This window comes from Struthio camelus, chromosome 5, assembly GCF_040807025.1.
Source record: "Struthio camelus isolate bStrCam1 chromosome 5, bStrCam1.hap1, whole genome shotgun sequence".
In the NCBI taxonomy this organism is placed as follows: domain Eukaryota; kingdom Metazoa; phylum Chordata; class Aves; order Struthioniformes; family Struthionidae; genus Struthio; species Struthio camelus.
The window spans coordinates 42,587,990-42,613,696 of NC_090946.1; the positions used below are offsets into that span (position 1 = coordinate 42,587,990).

The following is a 25,707-nucleotide window of genomic DNA, read 5'->3' on the forward strand; positions in this document are numbered from 1 at the left end:
ACAATCCACTATTGTAAAGTACAATTGCAAAAAAGAATCTTAATATCCACCGAAGGTTATTCTGGGAAGTAGCACATTTAACTGACGGATTGCTAAGAAAAAATAACTTTTGGCTATAAAGTTCTTACTGTTGTCTTGCACTGTAAGCTACTACTCTTAAAGAGAAAGAAAATGCTATGACTTGTCTAAGTAAAAGTTATTCTCCTTTAAATCCAACTTTTGTTTTAACCAAAATTAAGCTTTCAAGATGACTGGAATACTAAGAGTCCTAGGTTGCAGCCCTGTGTTGTATCCATTAAACTATTATTTTCCACATAAGAAAATACGGTATTGAGATGCTCTTTGTTGAAGCGTTCAGAAAAGAAACAAAATCTAGCAGTCAAAAGATCACAATCAGGATTTTTGATCGGCATCTCAAAACAGGCTCTTGAAGTCCTGGTGAGTGAGCTACTCTCAGTTCTAGAGGGCTTCCCTTTGCAAAGGATCATGAAGCAGGAGGGTCAGGATGTCACTCTGGAGGCACAGCTGGGTGGACGACTTACATTTTCCCCCCTGAACTACCTTGTCTTAGGATCCTGCTCACTGGGAGTAACAGCTTGCAACAGTCCTGCCGGTGTTGGAGGTAGGCCGCTGGAATATACAGCTTCAAAGTGGCCTGTCTGATTTTATCCAGCCCTCTAAAAAAAATATTTAAAAAATCCAGAACATAGTCAAGTTCTACAGAATCCTATTGAAGGATCGTTCTATTCAAAACAAAGAAGAATCAGGCTGACAAACCATATTAAAGAACTTTTATTTTTCTTTTTTCTTTTCTTTTTTTTTTTTTTGCTGCACGAAGTTTCATTATTACGCTCACAGCTTTGTACCAAAATGAAAGAGGAAAACATGGTCAACCTGTGCACATGTTCTACACAGTTTAAATTATTAAATACTCAATCATGTTGTTTTATTCCACTTTCATTCTTCAAAAAGCCTGTTTACCACTTACAGCAAAATGAAACCAAGAAGCTGGCAGGTGCATATAACAAAAACATTACCTATACAAGTTTGCTCTTTACTTTCACTAGGAAATATTTTACAAACAATAGCTGAAACTGTTTCATTATCCTTCCTTACATTTTCTGCAATTCTGGACAACAGACTGTGTGTGATAGTACCATACAAATCCTGAAAACCGGGATTCATCTGTACCTGTGTTTTAATTAAAAGAGGAAACAGCATTTTCTCAATACGACGTTTTTATCCCTGGGAACCTACCATTTATTGCAAGTTAAGAGTTTTCAATTATTGAACATCTTGATCCAGCAATATTAGAGTGTACAGTCTGAAAATGTGCATTTAAAACTGCACTGCTTCAAATACACTGCACAACCAAACCCCTGCTATTTTGTAGTCAACTCACGCTTTGACAATGCATCTTTAAATAATCCGCAATCCACACAAGTTCCGTCCGGCAAACAGAAGCTGGGGCACTTGACGCACCTTCGTACCAAGAGATCTGACAGTTTTCCCTCCGGCCCTTTCCACATACAGACAAGGGGCTGGCGGTCCCTTGTCTACTTCAGAAATACCCCTCGCTGACCAAAAGTCACTAGTGTATATCTGAAGAAGCAGCATTAGGTCACACAGTATTGCACTGTCAGTTAGCTGTTATTTTTCACTGTGATTTGAAGAAAAAAGGAATAAAGCATATAGGCCACTGTTAGCGTTATCCTATGATTCAATACATGTGGAGAAACTGGTGGTAGGGAAGGTTAAGCTTTGTGCCACATAACAGGCTTACGTGGTACTTTTATGCTACTGGGGCCCTCCTCTTTGAGCTTGGATAGGATTTGGTATACAGATAACACAATCAGTTCTCACACTTTTGAAGAGAAGCATATAACCAATGTAAGTAACTCAAGGCCCATTCTTTAGATCACAACAAAGTACAGTAGCTCTGAGCACTTTATATCCTCTAAGGAGGGTCCTAGCTTAATAAACACAATGTCAGTACTGCTGAGAGGAAAATGGTGGCCTGCACCCCACAGGACTGCCATATTTAGTCAGCTCTAAATCCAGAGCTTATTAATTAGCATTTGAATAATTAAAAAAAAATCCCCCAAACCTCAGCTAAACACAAAATAAATCCCCTTCTACTCACTCTTCTACCCACGTTTTACTTGCATAAAGAACAACAACAGTCTTGAATTCAGGCTTCGGATGTGCTGTACTGCTTTTCCTGCAAATATTACTCTCGCCAAGGTTTAGAAATATTCCCCATTCCCAAAGTTATTCCACTCTTTCTTTGACTGGAGGTATCTCAGAAGCCAGAATCCTAAATAAGTTGCAAGACGGGAGAGCATAGCTGATTAATGGCTCTGCAGCTAATACACTAGCTTACCAGCTACTGTCTGCAATTGCCTCTAGAAGAGGCAAACAGCCAGTAAGGAAAGCTGCGTGCAATCCCAGCTGAACAAACAGGAACTGCAAAGAAGTCTAGGGAGTTTCACATCTGCAGGACAGCTTCGTGGCAAATCCTTTCAAGATATCCTCAGGACAACAAAGCAGCACAGCATTTTCCTCTGAACCCCCAAGTAATTTTTACTTATGAAGCAGAATTTTTATACACATCCATCCAGCTCTGCAATTTCCCTGCCTCTTACTCAGTTTAAGATTCTGAGGATATATCTAGTAAGACCTAGCAAATAACAAGACACCACGGCTAAAGCTAAAGCTGGATTTCAGAAGTCCAGCCTTTGGGGGAGGCCTGTTTTCAAGGACAGATAAGGAAATATCTTGGATACCTTGAAATGGACTATACGAAAGGGAAGCCTGCTTATACCAACTACAAAAGATAAACCTAATAAGCGAACAAGAATGCAAATAAAGTGTAATAACTTTATCTGTTGCAACACTTAACGAGAAGGATCTGTACTCATTCCTGAAAACAGTCATCAGCTGAAAGAACATGAAGAACTGCAAGGAAAAAGGAATAAGATCTACCCTCACGCACCAGCTTTCAGAACAACACAAACGCTCCACACGCTTGTTCTCAGAGCACACAGCTGCCCACCCGCGCTTCGTTCACCTCTGCAAAGGACAGCTTGAAAAGTTCACTCTGTTTATCCACGCCTTTACATGCTCCCTCTTTACGATTCAAAAACTCGCAAATATCAATAGTTTTGGAAATGGTTTATAGGTCTTGCACAGTCTTCTGCGTTTAGGTCATTAAAAAGAAAAAATAAAAAAAGTATTCTGGGTGACCCTAGAGCAATACAGCCTGCCTCAGAAAACAACTACACCGCTCAGCGATCGCCCTGATCTTGATCATCTCTTAAATTGCTTCATCCACAGACCATGGTAAAACAAAATAAAACCAAAAAACAACCCCAAAAAAAGAACAACCCACAAAAAAATAAAACTAAAACTCTCTCACACAAGGTCTGAGTCACATACTGTTTTTCTTTCCTCTACTCCCAAACAGTTTAACAAAAAAACTCCCACAAAATGAAAAAAACACCACAGGAGCTTTGGAACCGCAAGGATTCCTCTGGGTTTGAAGTAGGACGTTATTGTATCTCACTCCTACTTTACCCCTGCCTCTTGAGAAGAAAAGCTATCAAGGTCAAGTAACTGCAGAGAAGTTATACTCCTCAGCCGAGACAGCATACAAACAGCGTGCTTCAGAGAAGGCCCTGAAGTCCTGTTTAGTGGCAGAGCAGAACACCCATGGGCTTCCCTCAGTCACCTTCTTGGCCTAAAAAGGCTTCTTTGTGATCAAAGAACAAGGCTATAAAATGTATGTGGTCTGTGGCTGGCATGTCTGAGCCTCAGGCTCAGCCCCAGCGAAATGAGTACACTCTACTTGCTTGAAAAGCACTGGATTAATTTATAAGCAGCTCAGTTTGGAGGCTGGGTTATCTTTACCTTCTGGATACAGTTTGAAACAACCTCTGCTTTTTTATTCTCAACTGCAGGTTAAGCAAAAGTGAACAAAAAGCTCTTTGCTAAATTAGTCTCATTATTTAAGACAACACCTCAAATGGAAGAAGTATGTTTCACTGTCCTTTTTGGACAAATTAGATTAAGTTTGCCACCCCAAGGGGCAACTGCAGAGGAGCCCAGAGCAGTAGAAACAGTCTTCCCATCTGCAGCAGCTTCTCCGTGGTACGTTATGTGCATTTGTAGAAACAATTCTTTTCCATGTGATGTGCATTTTGTAACCCCAGCTTCTGCTTGAGAACTTTGGACTCTAAAATCCTGCTCCATCACAACAGAAACAAAACACCAAAGTGGATGCACTTAGACACCTCATGCCGTTGCATTTCTAATAGCTTGCTATGCCATGAAGAGACAGGACTACAAGGTCAGTCATTAAGATTCCATACCAGATCTCATTGACAAGATAAACAATTTGGCAAGATGAACTACCAAACAAAATCAGGAATCCAACTCGTGTTGTATCAGGATAGCAGTGGTTATGCTGGTATTTGACTGTAAAACAAAAGAGCTGATACTAGTCTCTCCTTTCTTGTACAAAAGTACATATATTTAAAGAGACTAAGATCACTAAGTGGGTTAGTGTAGCCACTCTTCTGGTCGGTTTACTTCTACTGGCACACCTCTTCAAGAAGTGACTGCTTTCCTCTAAAAACACCTTACAAAGTGTAATTTTGAGGGCAGTCTGTACATATTGTGCCAGTTAGCAATTTTTAGACAAGGAATAAAAATAGGCATAAATTACAGTTAACATTAAAAAACAATTAATTTATTCTAGTTCTCCATAAAATACCTTTTCTTTTTATGAAGAAAGCCAAAACATACACTGGATATTCAGGTTACACTTGTCAGAATTTGTGATATTCTACTTGCAGAATTTTATTAAAATTGGCTAAAAAATTGGATACAACATAAAAACAGACATGTCTTAGCTAGACACTTTACAGATTTTAAGGTGAGTTTGCAAACACCAGCAATTATTGTAATCTAAGTTTTCAGCACCCCTCTGGACTTCCAAAAGACGCTCAGAATATGCTTCTTTAAAAAAAACAAGGCAGAAGAGGGGGGGATATTCTTATCTGTCAATGAATTAAAAACTTGCAAAAATCTTCCATTTGGGCCAAGTCTTAATAGACTAGCCTTATTTCTACAGAGTGCAATACAACCTGCAGCCTCTGTAGCAAGGCATTTCAGCCCCACTCCCATTTTGCATTCCAAGTTGGAAAAGAAAAGAGGAAAGATTGGAGTAAGAAATGGATGTTATTTGGAATAATTCTGATGTATAAAATTACTTCCCAATGTGGGAGGTGAAAAGCTTCATGAGTCAATCCTGCTGTCATCCTCAGCATGTCTTTCAATGTGTCCTACAGCATCCTAGAAAAGAACAAGAGTAGTCCGTTAAAAACAAAACAAAAAAAAACCCACCCCTTTGCAAAGGACTCTAGAAACCTCAACGAAAATGGCATTCTGGATAAAACACTCCTAAAAACCCATGCCAAGCTATTAAGTCATATATATAAGAATATCTCACAACATAATCCAAAGCAAATAAGAAGTAGCTCCCTTTCTGACTAGAAGGGTGTATCAGATAAATACATCACATCCAAACCCAGTGCTTAGAAAGAAATTAAAGAGACTACTTCTGCTTTTCAGTTCTCAGAGAAACTGCCCTCCACTGTGTACTTTGAACAGCATTCAACAAGGCGGCAGCTGTCCATATGGCCAAGGGGTAACATGTGGGTTTTACTGAAAAGTATATAGACAGGAACCTTCCCTCCACCCCTCAACTCTTCAATTTTTTTCATTTGTGCTAACATTTACTCAGAAATGTACAGATTATATATATATTAAGCAAAACCAACCCCACGTGAAGAATAAATAACAGCTAGCATCTGCAAAAACGGGAGGGGGAGGCGTGAACAGAAAATTAAGAGGATAAAAAGCTATTTTCAGAAGGATGCCTGCTCATCTTAAAAATAAAATTCTACTACAAAGACTTGAAAAGCTCTAGATTATAGTTACCAGAACTTCTGTTAACATTGCAAAAGGTTAATGACTTCCATATCGGATTTTAAGATCATATTGTTTCAAACTGACCACATCTCAAGCTACCACACTTAGCTGCACTCCTCACATCTCAAGCTACCACACTTAGCTGCACTCCTCATCTGTCACAGGTTGTCCTCTGCTAGCCTTTCCTGACCATAACTATATTCAGTTAAGCCTGTTAAGGCTAGAAGAATGTAACCATCTTAAAGAGATATAGAAGCCAGTCCTACAATTGTGATGACGGTATATATTTTATACCTGGGTTTTTTAACCACAGGTATAAATACAACGACATTACTTCTACCACATACCTGCTTGGAACCTTTCCTGGAAGTAAAGAAAGCATCACAGTTCTTCCAACGACACTTTAGGGTCTGAAAATTTGGATTGGTGTGGTCAGTTAGCAAGTGTTGTTTCAGATGGTCCACAACTCCAAAGATCAGGGAACATCCATGCCACTAGTGGAAAAATCATGCCAACATAAGGCAGAGAGAAAGAATTTCAGCTAATTTTTTTATTCTTGTGACTCAATATTATTCTACCAAGACCGTTCACAAACACTTTCCTCCTGTAGAGTTTTCAGCCTCCTCATTCTATCTTCATTCTCAGTGGTCTCTACTACTTTAACTATAGCTTTATAGAGATTTTTTCCTAACTCTAGCCAAGCCTAGACCACCAGAAAAAAAAATGGGAAGAGGAAGAGATGAACTAATTTAAGCTTATCTTAGATGAAGTAATTAGGAATTAAATTAAACTTATTTAGCACAGTAAATCAGCTTTTCTGTGCAACTCAGCCAGAGTTTTTGGCTTTAATAAGTTACATGCCATTAAAACTTTCAGAAAAAAAAATTAAGATGCTCTATTATTGACTTGCCCCAACGCACACACACATACTAAAAGACTCAGAGAAGCAACTAGTTACAGATTTTCAGCTATTTTAAAAAAGATTACTGACGTATAATTAATTAAAAGTTAAGCCATTCAAGACTCTGAACTGTGACCACCACCAGCAGATTAGTCTAAGAACTATAGGAAAGAAAGACTAAAAACACTTTGCTCATTACCCAGCAACGATAATTCTGCATCAGATTAAGCCTCACAGCTCTGACACTACCATCATAGCATCCAGTGTAGATCTGTAAAACAAAAATTTATGAAAAAGGAAGTTGGGAATAACTGAAAAAACAAATAGCATTTTGAAGGAGGTTTAAGGATAGAGTATATTAGAGGAGCAATGCAACACCCAAGGCTTCAAAATTTAAGAACTGGGTCTAAGCTAATTTTTTTTAAGATTTAAATTCATGGTTTACAAAAACCTACCAAGAAACGTTTTCATAACTTCTATCACGGATAGTGTCACATGTGTAAGAGTTTAGAAAACTTTAAAATGTAATGTTACTGTCCACTAAAGCAAAAAACAATCCACCAAAAAAAAATCCACTTAGGTGTAAATGTCAGGTTTTCAGGACTTTACCAGTTAAATATATGGGCAGAAAGGAACACGGGAGGAAGGGCGAGGAAGAACATTAGGATTTCAGAAACAAAGTTGAAACAGACCTCGAGAAGGCAGGCAAAAATGACACTTTAAAAGCTGCCCCCCTCCCTTTTTTTTGGCAAACGCTCTATGCAAAACTGTCCTGTGGAAAAAATGATGTTAGATGCTCACAATCCTACAGAAGTTATTCATTGGAGTAGGGGAAGGTGGGTAGAAGTCTTCCCATAATACAGAAAACTCTGCAAGCTGAAGATCTCACTTGTTATCTATTTCAAATCTTTTCGTCTCTTGGAAATTCATTACCAGGACATAAAAGACTATCTGCTCTGGGTGAGGGAGCACACCTTAACTATTAAAATTACTACAGAAAATTGTTCCCTTCTTCACTAAGCTGCTCAGCCTGGGTGCACTTAGCTTGCCCTCTCACCCACACGAGAGGCGAAGCTAGGACTGTATGTATTCCAGTTAGTAGTGGATCAGCTCTGTTAGACTTGATTCTTTTGTTACTATACATAATTACTGTATGTCTTATTTTACAATCTGAAATAAAGTCTGGGAACATATTCCTGTATATGCAGGCAGCAGTAAGTGTTTTTAGCGGCTATTTTAAGCAAGTAAATATCCAAGAGTGCTTCTGAACCCTGTCTTGCTGATACATGAAGCAATCTGTACACCTGAATCAATTGTATACCTTTGCCTAGCTTCTTTCAAAGTTAACAGAGGTTTGACTGTGGGTGATGTTTTTCTCTAGCATCTATGTGACTGGCTAGCTTTAGTATAAGTTAAACAGGACTGAAACACCTGAAAAGAGGGAATATTTTAGTATTTTTAGACTCTTCAATGCAATCATCACTGTAAAGAGGACTACAGTTCTAAGATTACAGTAAGTTAGAAGGTAACTGTTTTTCCCTAGGCAAGAGTATTATATAAATACAAAGTTGTTATAGCAATTTGTATTTGTGGCTGACATTTTTAAGTTCCTCTGCATAACAAAAGCCAGAGAGCAGGCCGATTTCATTATCTGAAAAAAAACAAAAACAAACCCCCCCCGCCCCAAACCATAATTTTCACAAGCATATGCAAGACAACTTTCTATATGAGACCAACAAAAAGAAGGAAGTTACCATGCTCTTATGGATGGTCATGCACATGATCATATCTGTGTGGCCTCCATAGACTTGCAAGCGGTCATGTGACTTGAAAGAAACAGAAACGGACATTTAATAGCACGATGTTTTACAGATATTTTTCATGGATGTGCAAATGATACAATGCTTCTAAGAGCAGTCGCCTGAACAGTTAACATCCAAACCCCCAGGGGATTCCAAACTTCACAGTCACTGTGAAAGCTTACCGTTTTGCTTGCATTACTCATATCAGCCTTTTTTTTTTTTTTTTTGGGCCTAACTAAACACTTGGTGTTTCAAGCAAAGAAACCTGACATATCCCCACTTCTCTGCGCTCTCACTATCCCTGGAGAACTTTGGTTCTTGGATGACTCTGGTTTTACCAAATGTTTAGGTCATAGTCTTTAAAACCCACGTTTATTGGCTGTGAAGACGACCATATGTTCTGAGCGACAGGAAAGAGAGGGATGGGCCAGAGACCAATAAACACTTCTATTTGACTCTGGAACCACTAATGACATTAACACGTATTAAGGTAAATTTCATTAATAATCCTCTATTTTCTTACCTGTAGTTCATAAACACGAACAAATTTATCTAGGCAGGCGGTCACCATCACTTTCCCCAGAATGTTCACAACCGTTACTGCGTGATTATGGCCTTTATAAATCCGTACCAGCTCTCCAGTCTGGGCCAAGACAAAGCAAAAGCAAATAACATTTTTTTCCCCCCTCCCCTGCTCCTTCTTTAAACTTAATGTTAGTCTCACCTAGATAGGGTAGCTAGTTCCAACCCTCAGCACTCACAGAATAGAAGCACTCTCTATTAGGCTTCCATTTCACGTTAAGGTACTTTTAAGAATCACAGAATGGCCAAGGTTGGAAGGGACCTCTGGAGATCATCTAGTCCAACCTCAAGCAGGGTCACCTAGAGCACGTTGCCCAGGATCACATCCAGACGGCTTTTGAATATTTCCAGCGAAGGAGACTCCACTACCTCTCTGGGCAACCTGTGCCAGTGCTCAGTCACCCTCACAGGGAAGAAGTTTTTCCTCAGGTTCAGATGGAACTGCCTGTGGTTCAGTTTCTGCCCGTTGCCTCTTGTCCTATCGCTGGGCACCACGGAGAAGAGACTGGCCTCATCCTCTTGACACCCTCCCTTCAGATACTGATACACATTAGTCAGATCTCCCCTCAGTCTTCTCTTCTCCAGACTGAACAGGCCCAGCTCTCTCAACCTTTCTTCAGAGGAGAGATGCTCCAGTCCCCTCCTCATCTTTGCAGCCCTCCACTGGACTCTCTCCAGTAGTGCCATGTCTCTCTTGTACTGGGGAGCCCAGCACTGGACACAGTACTCCAGGTGAGGCCTCATTAGGGCTGAGGAGAGGGGGAGGATCACCTTCCTCAACACTCTTCCTAATGCAGGTTATGATCATATACTACTTAGCCTTTTCTTTGCTCAAGCTAAACCACACACCTGTTCCAGTCCAATAGTAACACATGCCACTATCGAAAAGAGTACTTGCCCTCTTTCCACCATTAGCTCCGTGTTCCCACCCGTCCTGCACTAGTACTGTGCCAAAATTAGTATTTATGCAGCCATAAGAAGCAGGATCAGGGAAAAAAATTAGTCTAAATACAGAGAAATATGCAACCTTTTTTGTCAATTGAATTTTAAGTCTGAGAAGCTTCTTAATTTAGCTCACTGCATAACCACATGGATGCTTGTGCTAGCACACAGGAAAGATGGGCTAAAAGACTAAGGGAATGCCCAGCTGGAGACAAAGCGTTCATGTGTATTACAATGATTTTAGAATCACCTTGTTTGAAACACTGTGTTCCTCCAGTTTTTCCTATTGGAAAAAAAAAAAAAAAAAAACCACCTCTTCCCCCAGGCAGAAAAATCGCTCTCATGGCCTTGCTCTGAATCCTTTGCAGATTTGCAGCACCTTTGAAGCAACTGGCAAAAGCAAGACTCCCAGATAAGAAGGTGTTACATATATTGCAAGAGTCATTATGTTTAACGGGTATGTTTCCCTAGGTGTTTTACCCCCTGCGCCCCTCTGCTTAGTTAGCTATAGGGCATAGTCACATTAACACAGCCATGCTGCTTCCCTTTTTGGAAGCTAGTTTGTCCCAACAATCAGTGTAGAATTTTGGAAATACTGACTTTATAGGACAGGATTTCATTGTCTTAACAGCAAAAGCCATTTTAACTTTATATATGACTTACATGAATGTTGTGAGCATGGACAGATTGATCACTGGAGCCACTGAATACCAGATCATTCACAACCTTACCAAAAAAAAAAGAAAGTTTAATTTCTATAACAGATAAGGAAATGAATAAGTGAAGCATTCCGACATGGTTCAGTTCAAACTTGCACTGCAGCGTTTCCTCTGACGGTCTTAAAAATCAACGGAGAGTATTAAAGAAAAAAAGAGTATGCACTGAATTCCTTATGCAAGGGCTAGAAAATGTTTTAAGCTACCCTAATGACAGCTTTTGACACTTCACAATTGACATTAGAAGCTGCTAACACACAGCTCACCAGGCCAACCCAACCTACCCAGGGCCCGCTCACAGGGACAACTGAGCAGCAGACTGGGGGTCAATCGAACTGAATGCAGAATGCTGCACTGCACGTGCCCAATACTGCTCAATGCTTCCTGGAAATACTGGATTTGCTGCGCACTTATCCTGTGGTCGCACACCAAGGACAGCGCTCCTACCAAGTACTAACCTAGAAAGGAAGATCCATCATGGATCAAGAAGGGACTTCTGTAAACCACCATAAAAGCTGAACTAGGATGGACAGTCTGTAGGGCTAAAAAGGCTGTACCACCACTCCCTAATCTAAGGCGACAGATACAATTTCGGAAAGACTCATCTCCTATCTCTGGGTGACAGTGTTCACAGCAAAGCACTCAGGCAAGCACATATACCAGCTTGTAATCTCAGAAGCCAGAAACTGAAAAGGAGAAAAACCAATCAGCTATCTACTAAAAACTTTCACTTCAGGATTAAGTTAGTCACAAAACAGTATGTGGAAAACAGCTCGCTCCGCAAGTCCCCCCAATGCCTATTGGGCATTTCCTAGAAATGCGAAATATTAACATTTAAAGTTACATCATTCTGTCTCCACATGCAATCAGATAGAAACAACAAAAATAAAAAAGGCAAAACAGCAGTGAAACATAGCACTTCAGAGACAACACGCATCTAGTTACCACAATCCAGCACTATGAACGTGCCTAGACACTACATATTATGTCAGTTTGACCAAACAGAAATCATAGCACAGTCCCTAAATATCATAATATATACAATAATTATATATTAACAGCATAATTGATATAAAAGACTATTTAGAACAGAATACATACTGATTTTTCTATTAAAAAGGAAGAATACCTTTCTAGAGCCACATTTTCCCAATTTCCGCAGAGATTTGTATAATGAGGGCATGTGAAAGCCAGCTTCCCTTTTTCCCCAACTTTTCCCTCCAGCCCCCATTTTGGCAAACTCATTTTCCAAGACTCCCTGAAGCTTCTAGTAACTTGAATTAAACACGCCTCCCACGTACACCAACATCAGCGGTTTTGCTGGGAACATCAGATATGTCAGCAAGACAGAGACAATTTTCCTATCAAATTACTCAGTTTTTATAATTTAAAATAGGGAAGCCACCATTCCCTACCCAATCTACTGAATATTAGATGAGAAAGGAGGGAAAAAAAAAAAAGGGAAAAAGATCACTGTTTTAAGCATTCTTTTCTTTTCCAAAAACGTATTTTGACAGACACTTGCCTTCATGCAGAGTATCGTCTTGCTGTGACCCTCGAGCGTTCTGAGGAGCAGCCCGTTCCGAGCATCTCGCACGCTGATGGTGCAGTCGTAGGAGCCCACTACCAACAACTTGCGTGCTCCTTCCTGAGCTGTGGCTAGACAACTCACTGCTCTAGGGCCATGGCATTCAAAGGTATCAACTTGCTTGTTGTTCTATTGGAGGCAGGGGAGAAAGAATTTTAAGAATTAAAATTTTGTTACTGACAACATGACTAGACAACTGAGTCCTTTTTGTGCTGTACTTGGTATAGCATCTGAGGAGCACTTGATAGAGCATCTGATTTCAGCTTAGTAACACACAATTTCAGTAGTGGGCAAGAGTTACCTCTAAACAAGTAAGTTTCCAAATCAATAAAACAATTCCTTATTCTGGACTTGGATTTTCTGTCTTAAAAAAACAACTTAACCATTTAGCAATGGTCCATTAAACCCTCCCTAAGAGTTAGGGTAAAGAGAAGAAATAGCACCAGCTCTGCAGTGATTAGGGAGAAGAATGCATACAGGTACACACGCATTTCTCTTCTCTCTTCCTCGAGAAAAGTCAATGCAGCTGGGATAGTTCATAATACTTCAGCAGCAAATACTTTTATAGTAAGAAAGATTTTCCCCACCACAGATTTAAGGTAAAGGTTATGTGAAAATAACTTCAGATTTTCACCAAGATGCTATCGCTCAAGTCAAAATAACTTGAGAGAACCATAAGATGTGGCTTTTTTTTTTTTTTTGTCAAGGATAAATTTGAGAAATTCATCTAGGATATATACAGAAGAATAATCATAATAACAATTTAAATGAACATTTTTTTCCTCCTTTTAAATATCATGTGGACTGCCAATTAAGACTTTGTCAGAAAACTATGTGAACGAGCCTCTTCTATAATTCCAAATGGAGCAGGCAAGAACAGCAATGCATTAAAGTTTCTCACACTGCAGGGGAAAAAGAAAAAAAAAAAGTATTCACAAGCAGTCATCCCTGTCAGTAAACCTCTCATGACGCATGACTGATAGACCAGACAGAAAATTAAAATCGGCAGGAAAATTGTGACAATAACTTAGCAATTAAGAGAGAGGCAAATGGATGGAAGCGGAGATGAATAGTGTCATACACTGACAAGAAGAAGATAAATAGAAGTGACCTTGTACTTATGCCAAAATTCTTTAATTACAAATATACTTATTACTCAAGCGAAACAATGGAAAGAAGCAAAGCAGGAGAGAGAAACAGCATTGCAGCAAGCTTTTAGGTGCCAATATTTGAACAAGCTAACCTTTATGCTGAAAGTAACCACGCTGCCATTTGCAAGCCCTGCATAAAGGATCCGCCATCTACTGTGTAAACAGAGCACTCGATCTTCCAATTTAAACTGTTCCATGCATTCTTTGGTCTGGCAGAAGAAAGAAATATTTAAAACATTTCATTAACTGAAAACAATTCAGGGAAAAGACCCAGAAATGAATGATGTTTTTCAACTAAAGGCTTCATTTCTGGAACTAAAACAGAGCTGGAGGAAAAAAACCTCAGAAGGTCTAGTGCCACACGGCAGTTTGATCCTAGTTTTAACCAGCCCACTCCAATCTTTGATAATTGACAGTATCTCAGCAACCAATTAGAAACCAGAAAAGCCTTCTTCTAGTACCAACCCCTAACGTATATAGAAATTTACCTTACAAAGTGCATATATGAAAAGTGTTGTTAAGCATTTGAGTTCACGGAACACCTTTGAAATCCCCTACAGGGAAGTGCCATGAATCACTAACTTAATAGCGCAAGGATCAGAAGCCTTTGACAATTTGCCCCCTGAAGCAGATATTTTCTTTTTAGACCTTCAAGAGGTATGTTGGAAAAGCCTTCTTATCATTTATCTTCAAAAAGTCAAACTTCAGAAAGTCTGACTGCTGCATTCCACCCGCCCTCAGAATATTAGATACTTGTTCTCCTCTCAGCAGCTGACCTACAGAGAGAACTGCGCCCTCCATAAACAATGGAGAAAGCTAAATATATAGTCAGTCAACTTCAATATTGACAGCCAGGCAACTTTCCAGCACTTCAGAGTTCCCAATATTCAGCTAGTCCCTGTCACGCTACTCTGGCAAAAACTCTGCTGACTTTAACTAGCCAAAAGATTAGGGCAGTAAATCACTTAATGGTTGGCTTGGGTTTTTGTTTTGTTTTGTTTTGTTTTTTTATCTTCCTCTTCCCTCCTCCAGCCTCACTAGGTATGAACTGGGGCTTGTATCCAGTTCACAGAAGTTTAAAAGGCTTATTTATTTTACATTTGCAAAGTCCACACACAGAATCACACAGGATGGCGGGTTTGGAACAGACCTCTGGATCATCTAGTCCAACCCCCTGCTCAAGCAGGGTCACCTACAGCACGTTGCCCAAGACCCTATCCCTTGACGCATTCACTGAAAAAACAAACAGATGTTAGTCACAGTTCAAATACCTTGATATTGTAACAATTGATAGTGTGGTCACTTGAGCCAGTGTAGAGCGCAGCATTCTTCCCATTTGTCTGAGTGACTAGGAGGCAGTTCACTTTTGAAGTGTGTCCTTCAAAGATGGCTACACACTTCCTGCTCTAAAAAACAAAGCACAGGGTCTGTTAACATATTTGTCCATAATGCATCTTGGGATCTGTGCCTGATGGAGTAAGGTGGGACAGCTAACAAAAACAGCAGGACCCATGCAGCAATCTTCTCTTACCTCCCTCATAGCAGGAAAGAATGGGGGTGGGAGGAAAAAAGGTTTGAACAAGACACAGGATAATAAAACCTTAAGCCCATAAAAAGCAGCTACTTCCTTAACTACACAGAGTAAGTCTTTAAAAAAAAAAAAAAAAGTCACCTTGTGACTGCAATTACTATTACGCCATTGCCTCAGCCTTACTTACAACCAGATTGTAGGCACAAACAGTTTTGTCTGCTGAACAGGTGTATAACAAATTCCCAAAAATCTGAATAGCATTCACTGCAGCCAGATGTCCTTCAAAGTTCCCCTCTGTAGGTTCTTCATCCTCACCTGGCTCTGAAGACGCTTCTGTAGAAGAGAGAGACATACGTACTTTGACTATGTGAATACAACCATGCAAATATTCTACTGCTTTTTGTATTACCAAATAGCAGAACTATTACGCGGGCTCAGCATCTATAAAATCAGATTTCACTGAAGTTCTCAGCTGGAGCCTATAAGTGGCAGAGGATGACATAAAACGCCAGGAAGACCCTTGGACAGTGTTAAGCCCAGAAAGATCTTGAACATCGCAAAAAGATTGTATTATTTGTTGTTTTATCCCACAACTTTACAGAGTCTGTGGAGCAGAAGAGGGGAGAGGGGACAAGGGGTGCAGAGGAGTCAAGGCATGAAACATCTAAAGAGGAATAACACAAGCAAGGAGTATGTATGTCTTTCCACTTGATTTTTAGTGCAGATTTTTATCTTCAGGACAAAATTCCTCTAGTAGTTTGATTTAGATTTAACTCAAATTCTTGCAAAATACCATACGCACTTGAAGCAAAGTAAAAGGAAAAAAAAAAAAAAAGCTTAGAAGATATACCTGAAGAGTTCTTTGATCCTCTTAGTGATGATATGGAAGTCTGTGTCTCAGCCACACTGTAACAGAAAAATAAGCAGCAGTGAGACTGGACTTTTCACGCATGGGTTCAAAGTACTGATGTAAGTGATACTCCAGAATACAAGACTCTGCATTAAGTAGAATAGGTCTGTAACAGATAAGCTCAAAAAGTTTCCACGGAAGATGGCCTTTTTCTAATTATTATAGAAATTAGTAGGTAACAATACACATTAGTTCAAAGAAGCAAATTCAATTTGTGACATGTAGACAGACACTCTCCCCCCTCTCATTTCAGTGCTAAAATTCCTGAAAGGAATAACAAGTTACACATGTTGCAAAGTTTTGTGATAGAGACAGAAAAATAAGAGGCCTCTTACAAATAGTTTAATACTTTTGCTTTTGAAAGATCTACTGTACTCTCACCTTTTTTTCACATCTTCCCTATAATTCGTACCAATCTCACTGGTGGAGCTGACTTCATCATAACCAGAGCAAGATGCCTCTAGGACTCCTTGGTCAATGGAGCTGCATGAATCCCTCTTGGATGGGCTGTCTGGTTTCTCATCACCCGACTCCGATGAACCAATGTCAACCACCTCATACTGAGGGGTTGCAATTTCCACTAGTTCCAGAGAAGTATCACTGCCATTCTCATCTTTGTTTCTTGCTGTCTGCATAGTAGTACCTCCATCCTCCTGTCTTGGAGGAGTGGATGTAGTAACCTTTTCTCCTTTAGGGAACTTTCCACTCTTGACTTTCCTGATGGGCTTTGAGTCAATTATGTCCTGTTCTGTATCACTGTTCTCCGGCACATGGACTGCCCTCAGAGTTTTCTTCTTCCTTAACTTTCTCCTCCTCCTGTTCCCTTTTTCTGTTGGGATTAGAGTGGTTGCTGTCTGTTGTTCACACAGTTCTGCTGTCAACTTGGGGTTTTTATCCATTGGCATTTCTGGAAGGACTGAATGATTTGGCTGAGAAGTGCTACACTGGTCTGGCAAAAAGCTTTCAGTCACTGTTTCATTTGCTTCCCTCTTGCTAAAACCAGATGGTGAATGAGAAGGAGAAGGGTTCTTAGCAAGTCCGGCCTTTCCCCTCTCCGCAGCAGGCTTGTGAACATCTTGATTAGCGTGTTGGAAACAAGCTGTCAGCTCTGATAGCGATACGGTTGCAGAGACAACTGGACACACTGAAGTCTTCTGGCTGATCTCTTCTAAAGAAAAGACAATAGTGTTATACCCAATCTTTATAGAGACGAACATCTGTGCAAAAATCGCTTTCCTTGCAATTTTTTGTTTATATTCAAATACAGATGCAAAGGATGTGCTCCTATATGTTGGACATTTATGTGCACATACAGATGTTCTGTGTTTCAGTCAGCTATTCAGCCTTTAAAAAAAAGGTAATGGGGGAAGAAAAGGTTTTATCTGTGTACCCAGAAGCAAAGGAATGTGGCACATAACTCAAGCTACCGGCTGAACTGTATGCTTTCAAAGCTCTGACAGAAAACCTCTGATAAATCCTGTACTGTTGTCTTAAGACGCTACTACCATTTGTGTGCTCCCTTACCAACAGTCACCATTACAGCAGAACACTGGTAGGAACCGAATGCATGCTCAGTATGCCTCAGCTGCTCAGTGACATGACTTGAAGACCTTGTGCTTAACCCATCTACATTAGCTCTTTCTACCAAGCTGTCCAGACCTAAGTCAGGATAGATGAGGCACACAAATCCCATTCCAGCCACTCGGTGACACCGTACTTCTATCTTGGGAGTGGTAGCACCTTAAGCCATCAGAGCAAGCTTTATAGTCCGGGTGAACCTACTGCCCCTGTCATTTTAATTTGAAGCCAATACGAATAAAGGGATCCAGCCTCACAACTGAGACAGGCTGTGAGTGCAGGCAGTGTCTCACAGTTGTGTTTCCCATACCCTAGAAGAAGTTACATTTGCAGCAACTGCCGTCCAGACCAGAATGTTTCAAGTTCACTGCATACATCAGGTGGGATTCCTTAACACAAATGGCAAGCTAGCTGTATTTGAAACACATTTCTCTGCTCCAGTCTCTTAGAAACAGGCAAATAAAACCTACAGCAATGCCTTGACAAAGCTATTGGAGTCCTCAAAACACCGCAGTATATATTTGATGCTTCAAAATTGCCCACTGAACTAGAGATAGCTTAAATGTGCTAAACATCTCATCCCACACTTTCCTCAGATGGGAAGTTCCAAGATAGAACTAAAATCCACTGAAAGCATGAGGTGAATCATATTTAAACTGAATCAACGGAAAAATGTTTTTTTCCCCCCCCAAGCCATATAACCGGAATGCAGCTGCAACCTGTTAGGAAGCCCTGTGTACAGAACAAATGAATGTTTAGATAAGGTGTAAACAGTTACCACATTGAGTTACAGTAGAAAGAAGACATACAAACCCTTAAACTCTGAATACATCTCTAACATCTCTTACCCCTCATCTCCCTCAAGATGGGGGAGGGAAGAAGGGAAGTCTCTTAAAAACAGAACAAGAAGGTAATAGTGACTAGCGTCTTCTAAAAACTAGAAGCGGGTAATTCTCAGTATTCAGCAAGAGCTGCATGTATCTAAAGAAAGGAAACAAGAGGAGATTGAGAAGACAGTGTCTACCGCTGCAAGAAAACAAAACCGTCCAGTCCCCTCATTGGGGAAGCTTGCTGGTAGTTAGAGGAGAAAGCAAAAGCAACCAGCTCATTCACGTGAAGGCTGAGCTGGCTTCCCAAGGAAGCCAACAGCGCAGGTACTGAGTCTCCGGAAAGTGGGTACTACACCCACAGAGAATTCCTCTCCCCTAAAGTACTGAATTCGTTTGATGGCAAACGCTCATTTTCCCAAATTAACAAATTCATTTGATGGCAGATGCTCATTTTAAATGCAGCACATACAAAGGCTGATCAATACTGCAAACAAAAATCACTTCATAAGCAAACATCAAAAGAAGATTCTTTTGGTAATTTGTGTTTATGTAATAAATACAGCTAAACTATGAATTACAGAGCCATCTTTATACATAAAGCATCTTTATACGTTCAGCTTCAGTTGTGCTAGCAAAGAGATGTCAGTATAGCTAAGTCTAAAGATTCTGTAAGCAAGACACTATGCCACTGCAGCTATGATCGCTCAATCTTTATTTTGAATTTTCCAACTCTGTAACATTAGTTCTTGAGCAAAATGAGTCCTCTCCACTATGTTCTTAAAAAACAAGAGCAAAACCAAACAACATAATGGCATATGCCAACAAAAATGGAACAGAGAAGGAAAGGTAGTAGTTCCTTTCCAGCTAAGTCTTAACAAAGTGAACAAATACAAAACTCAAAATATTTTACACTGAGTATACTTTCTTGTATACCCCTCAGCTTCAATATACCTACCCAATACTCCAAAAAGAGATTAAACAAAATTCACAATACTACATGAATGTAATATGGTGGAATACAAGAAATTCAACTATTGTTACAAAAAAAAAAAATTCTATCAAAAGAGCACTATTTACACAGAATTCTACATCTAAAAAAAAATGCAAAACGATATTAAAAAAAAATCAAGTTCTTGTATTTACAGAATTCCAAGCTTAAGTTGCCAACACTTATTTTATGCTTGAGAAAAAAATATGCTTATAAAAGTGGAACAGTATTGCTTTTTCCAAAACTATTTTTCACATTAACTGAGGGAAAAAAAAAATACCATGTTGGCTACACTTAACAATGATCTGACTTAGATAATTTGGGATAAAGTTTTGTAAGTTGCAAGGGTTACGGGTAAGTGGAAAAGTTAACATTTGCCATTAGAGTCATCCTACTTGACTTTACAGGCTCTTAAGAAAGTAAAGCGTGTTTGAGCTTCCAATCTTGAGTTTGTATGTTCAGTCACAATAGCAAGTTTCAGTGAAAAGTATCCACAGTATTTAGGCCTTTGACCACATGAGTACATGAGTTTTGGAGGTTTTATAGAATGTTAAAATAAAGACTTAGCAATTTTAGCTATAGCCATTAAGACTTCATTTTTATGAAACAGAAGCTCTCACATTCAGTAAGAGTAATTCAGTAGTTCCTCCTCCAGACAGAACTGAGCACATACCTCTATTGGCAGGCCACAAGAGAAAAAGAATTATATATAATTTGTTACACACACATATATATGTCAGTGAACAGAGCTCAATATCCTTCTTACAGTAAGTCATTTACTGAAATGGTAATTCAAATGATCTTTGAATCAGGTTATTAAATCTTTCCAACAACTCCAGACCAATGGGATTTGGGGAGGGGAAGACAGGGAGAAGATGATGGAGAGTAATTTTGGATGCCACAAAAATTGCTTTGTCCAGTAAGGCCAAATAAGGAACCAGAATCTCCTTGATATAGGTGCTCAAAATTTTTTCAAAAGACCTTCAAGCATGTGTTTTCCCTTTGTAGGTAGATTTTAATCTACCAACGCTCACTGCAACGATACAGAGTAGGAGACAAAAATTAGAGGGTTTTCTAAGGCTTTTTTTTGTTAAATACATTATTTAGGGTTGGGTTTTTTTGGAGAGGATATATCATGAAAATTCATGTTTGTTTCATTTTTAAATTAAAATTAAAAACCTCTAGCTGCATATATGACCTTTCATTTAGATGTGTTCAGTAAGTTTAAAAAAGAAAAAAAAGGTGAAACTCATTTGGGTTTGTTATAAAGAAGGTCCCAATTTCCAAGCCTATACAGCTGACAAAGTTGTACTCAAGACTGTGGGAGTTCACCCCTACACCATAGACTGCAGGCTTAAGACCCAGCTTACAGGAAAACTATTCTTTCAGGAAAACTATTTTCCTCATTTCCTTAAAGCTAGCTTCTCTCAAAACAAAGAGAGACCAAACATACCATCCTTCCGCTCCACCATTTCTGCTTGTGAAGCACATGAAGAGGTCTGGAGCACAGAATTCACATTTTCTTCTGAAATTTTTGGAGAAACAGGCTCTCGTTTAACTTGCACAGAGGAGTCAGGAGGAGTGGTGGGTGTAATGCTAGCAGACGACTGGAATGGCAATGATGAGTTTACATGGACAGACGCTCCCAATGGAGGTGCAGAAGGAGACAAAGTGTCCAAAAGAGGCAAGAAGGAGCCTGCCGGAATTACGTCAGTTGCCATCTGAGATTTGCTATTTCTTCTTTCAGTTGAGACGCTGCAGGGAAGTTGCTCCAACTGTTCAGAAGGGTCAAGTGTTTCTAATGGCAAAAAGAGGAGAGGAAAACAAAACAAATATACGCTCCTATTTTACAAAACTTTGCAGTAAAGTTTAGTGGTGCCAAGAACTCACTTCCAGCACGCAGGCAGACAAGGAAGAGAAAAAATTGCAAAAAACTCAAACCAAAACAAAAAACCCACCACCAGATGGCATTATCAAAAGCTAGATCACACCTGAACAAGACTGACTCAAATATGGCAAGCCTGCAATTTTATTCCACATTTTAAATGAGTGCATTCAAGCTAAAAGCATTTTATAAGACACTGAGTTCAGAGAATAAGAGTTAGCATTCACCTGCTGCAGTTGCATGGCATCTCATACCTTGTAGCCCCTGCAAGATCTGGATTCTCTGACTTCTTAGTGCACTCATTTCCATGGTGATCTGCAACACAGCAGTGGTTTAAATCAGTCCTAATTAAGGCACTTTCCGATGCTGCTCACCTCTAACTCGGAGGACCTCTTACCTGTTGCTTTAATACAAGGAACCGTTGAACTTCAACATATGCTGCCTGTAGGGCAGCCCTAGCCTGCAAGAGGCTGCTGTCCACGCTGTGCAGGGATTTGCTTAACTCTTCTTCCCTCAGTGAGATAGCCAACAACTGGTCTACCTGCGAACGTTCTGGGAAACAAACGGAGAGCATAACTGCACTTGACAACACGTTAAAACACATCACATGCGATGACAGCTCAATAAATACTGTCACCTCTGAATGCAGAAACATGTAAATTAGATCAAGCATCAATAGTCGTACAAAAGGTTGAGAAAGAATACCTATGCACAGGAAAACTCGCATGCTACCTGAAATAGGAGAAAAGAGTCAAGCACTCTCCTTATACGATTTCCAACTAGAATCTACAGTAAATTTTTTAAATTATAGCTTTGCTAGCAGTGATTTAATTAAGTTGAACCAAAAGAAAAGTCATTCTCTTCCAAAGACCTTTTGTCAACATATTTATGTACATAGCATACAAATACTTTCCAGTAATGTAATCAAAAAGGCAAACTTACACTAAACAAGATTTAAATTATTCAGTTAATTCAGAGGCCATTTCTTCCCTATTGAAGAGTAGTCTCCATAAAAGATCACGAAGGTCACAAAGACAGAGGCTGATAAAATGAGAAAACAACCACCCCCCCACCAAAAAAAAAACAAAAGAAAAGAAAAACACCTTTTCAGGCAGCAAAATATTAGATATTAGTTCCCACAAGAAGATCCATATTAATTGTTCTGTATTCCAAACATCTCTTAAGGAATGGGTGGATGGGGAGAGAAACGAAGTATCTGAAAATGACCTTCCGGGCCCCAAACAAAACACAGATGGTTCATTTTGATCTGCGGTAACGTGAAAGTGTTAAGCATCTTTGAGAAAGACCTGTTTAATCCCAGAGTAAGAGTCTTCTCCGCTTAGGAGAAGGAAGGAACGAGACACTCCATTTTCCAAAAAGTATTGCTGGAGAGGTCAGAGACAGAGCACAGCCTAAGTTATAATGAGGCTCCTGAACAGGTTTCCGGGTAAGACCACCCAGAAGCAGAAAGGGAAAGCTGCCTGGCTGAATTGGCCTAGAGCAATGGGTGCGTCTCCCTTTAGACTTTCTGTCAGGAGAGGCAACAAACTGCTCTTTCCTGAATGGGGGAAAGCAAAGGTCACAGCTGTGTGACCGGGAATGCAAAGGACAGGTGGAAAGGAGAAACCAAGTCTTCTACTAGCAACAACCTCTGTCAGATTAAGATGGGACTCTTCAGAGGAGAGTGTGTTACAATGACAGAAGACGAAGGCACTAGGTATAATTTTATTAAGCCAGGGCTCATCCTCAATGCCTTGAATAAGTACAATTTTGAACAAGCCACGAACAGTAATAAGAGATATGAAAGGACTGTTAAGCGATGGTTCAAATCAGGAAGATTTCTGCAATCTCTATTACATTCCTTGGTATTAAAAACAATAAAATTAAAACAGTATTCAGAGGGGGAGGTACCAGTGGCTCCTTCCACGTTCAGAATTTCACTAGCTCTCTGGCAGTCAGCATTCCCGAAGAAGGGCAGAAAGAAAAGGGAACCCAGTGCAGCCAGTTGCTCTGGCTCCAATCTTGCAGATCTTACAGACCTGAAAGGGGTCCACGCTACGACCTCCAGTAAGAGCCAAGAAAGAGTAAAGTAATATAAAGGAATTGCTGTTTTAGCCAAGTTGGAATTACTAGGTATTTACAACCTCTGTATCAGGTGCACACATGCACATCCACACATGATATTTACTCACCTTTTTTACCTTTAATTTTTCTTCTTTTATTCTTTCTCTCTAGACTGGGGATTTCAGGAGATGATCCCTCCTACAAGTAAAATCCTTTATTAACAAAAGTTACAAGAGCAATTTTGCCGAAATCAAGCACTGAAACATCCACTGTCTTTTCAAGAAGCGTTACTTGTACCCACAGAGAAGAATATAGAATTCATCTCGTACATTCTCATATACTTTGTCCTTCCCTCTCCCCTTAAAAAAGGGGATAACAAAATGAGTTCTATGTTTTCATCTCAGCTAAGATAAAATATTAAATAAGCAGGCAGCCTTCTACATGCTCAAGTGTGCAAGATGCACGCTCTTGGTCCAAAATTTCTGCTTCATATTTGCTAGTTGCTGTTCTACAGGATGAAATTGGTGAGATTTATTCCTTTCTAGAGTTAACTAAGCCATTTTGCTAATTTTGGTCAGAAGCACTTTTTTTTTTTTTTTCTTTCCCCTTTGGGAAAGTCCAAGATAGGACAGGGAAACATATTCAGATGGAGAAAGTTGTGGTTTACAGAACAAAAGTGCTATCACCTTTACTCTTTTTCTACCTTATTTTAAACATATCATTTTGTAATAAGGGTTGTGTGTCCATGCTTGACCATAAAACCAGGAATACCTAATAAAAAAAAATAATAATTTCACTACAGCCTAGCTTTCATTTAAACTTTGAAATATGAGGGTCCTCGCTATAACACTGCTTACTCCCACAGAAGCATTTTCATAGTTTTTGTTTACCAGCATGGTACGCCAGTCACCAAACACGAATTACAGAGCATTTGCAGTTTCTAACTAACAAGCGAAAATTAAACAGGAGTCCTGCACTACAATGGCAGAAACGGAGGGCAAAAAGATTCTAACACAAAATTACGTCAAATAAGCCAACTAGTTTGAGGGTAGACATCAACGTACAAGATAATCAAACTGAAAGAGAGTCCTCCTTGTAGAGATCATTCCAAAATTGAATGACCACTGACAGGAGAAACATTTTATTTTTTTTAGTATCCTAAAGCAGTGCAAAATTGCACACTTACTCCTGTTGCTCTTCGTTTCTTTCCAATTCCTTGGCTGTCATTCTGCTCAGTACCAGATGTGCAGCTACTGTCTGTAGCTGCATCTACATTATTAGATATTGCAAGAACCGAAGCACCATCTGAAGCCAGAGTATTTTCTTCTCCTGAGACTTCCAATACATTTTGTTTTTCAAGAAGAGGTGTTCTCTTATCTGGACTCTCCTGATCTTGTTTTGTGAGGCCTGTGACCTCAGAGGACACCTGCAGGCTATGTCTCCTTCCACTTGTCTCAGTTCTTTCAGACATAAATGGTGACAAAGGAAGAGAAGATGTCTCACGTTTAAAGTCAGCCTCAATGTCAGCACTTGCTTCATACCCAGATGTTGAGTGATGAGAGTGGCTGGAGGCAATTATTTGCCTTTGCTCACTTTCTTTTGTTTTGGCTTGGTCACTGAAGAAGCTATAAGGAGGAGGATTTCGGTCCACAATCACACTGCTTTCAGAAAAGCTACGTTTTCTGGCTGACCCAGGCACTGCTAAGGAAATTCCTTCCCACTGGAATCCTTCTAGAGTAGACAGATCAGACTCTTCACTGAGTTCTAGACCCTCCTGCTCATTTTGAACAAGAGGCACCATTTCTATGCCAAACCTTTAGCAAGACAAAAAGAAAAATACATACATATAACAAGTCAGATGAATCTAGAAAAAAGCCTTTTCTTACCTACCCAAATGCATATTTCTGCATCAAGAGATCTACCAACTCATTACACTGCTATTCAGCTGCTTTGTCTGATCTGGGAATGGAACATCTTTTTGCATAACATAAAATTAAGTTTTGTGGCTAAGAACTGATGCTACAACTTCCAAGTCAGAAACAAACTTTCATTAGCTATAGGGGTTCTTAAAATTTGAATACTGTCCAGAAGTCTTGTTAATGAACTCACAAATCCCCAAGTGGTTACCTTTGCTGCTCTGTTACTGCAGCTTACCTCTGAAGGAAAATTTCAGATAGGAGCAAAATCTGCATCATTTTCAGAATCACCTCTACCAAGGTTGCAACAAGCAAAGATGACATATTTG

General features: G+C 39.7%; 1 protein-coding gene across 3 annotated transcripts in view; it reads right to left on the reverse strand.

Annotated features, from left to right (window-relative positions):
* Nucleotides 1-774: 774 nt before the first annotated feature.
* The window catches only part of ZNF106 (zinc finger protein 106), a 46,571-nt gene continuing 21,638 nt past the window's right edge, over nucleotides 775-25,707 (reverse strand). The window contains exons 6-22 of one of the 3 annotated variants that reach the window (XR_011141481.1): nucleotides 24,649-25,276; nucleotides 23,591-23,660; nucleotides 21,796-21,950; nucleotides 21,626-21,713; nucleotides 20,967-21,311; nucleotides 16,499-17,285; nucleotides 16,058-16,113; nucleotides 15,523-15,540; nucleotides 14,948-15,082; nucleotides 13,769-13,885; nucleotides 12,463-12,654; nucleotides 10,885-10,947; nucleotides 9,221-9,340; nucleotides 8,650-8,721; nucleotides 7,095-7,166; nucleotides 6,342-6,488; nucleotides 775-5,355 (exon numbers count right to left, since the gene is read on the reverse strand). Coding sequence is in view for 2 of the 3 variants with exons in the window: in XM_068945983.1 (XP_068802084.1) it covers nucleotides 5,299-5,355; nucleotides 6,342-6,488; nucleotides 7,095-7,166; nucleotides 8,650-8,721; nucleotides 9,221-9,340; nucleotides 10,885-10,947; nucleotides 12,463-12,654; nucleotides 13,769-13,885; nucleotides 14,948-15,082; nucleotides 15,395-15,540; nucleotides 16,058-16,113; nucleotides 16,499-17,285; nucleotides 20,967-21,311; nucleotides 21,626-21,713; nucleotides 21,796-21,950; nucleotides 23,591-23,660; nucleotides 24,649-25,276 (3,250 nt within the window). In the remaining variant the exon portion in view is untranslated. Of the gene's footprint in view, nucleotides 5,356-6,341; nucleotides 6,489-7,094; nucleotides 7,167-8,649; nucleotides 8,722-9,220; nucleotides 9,341-10,884; nucleotides 10,948-12,462; nucleotides 12,655-13,768; nucleotides 13,886-14,947; nucleotides 15,083-15,394; nucleotides 15,541-16,057; nucleotides 16,114-16,498; nucleotides 17,286-20,966; nucleotides 21,312-21,625; nucleotides 21,714-21,795; nucleotides 21,951-23,590; nucleotides 23,661-24,648; nucleotides 25,277-25,707 lie in introns of all 3 variants that reach the window. The other 2 variants (XM_068945984.1, XM_068945983.1) reach the window with 2 other exon arrangements.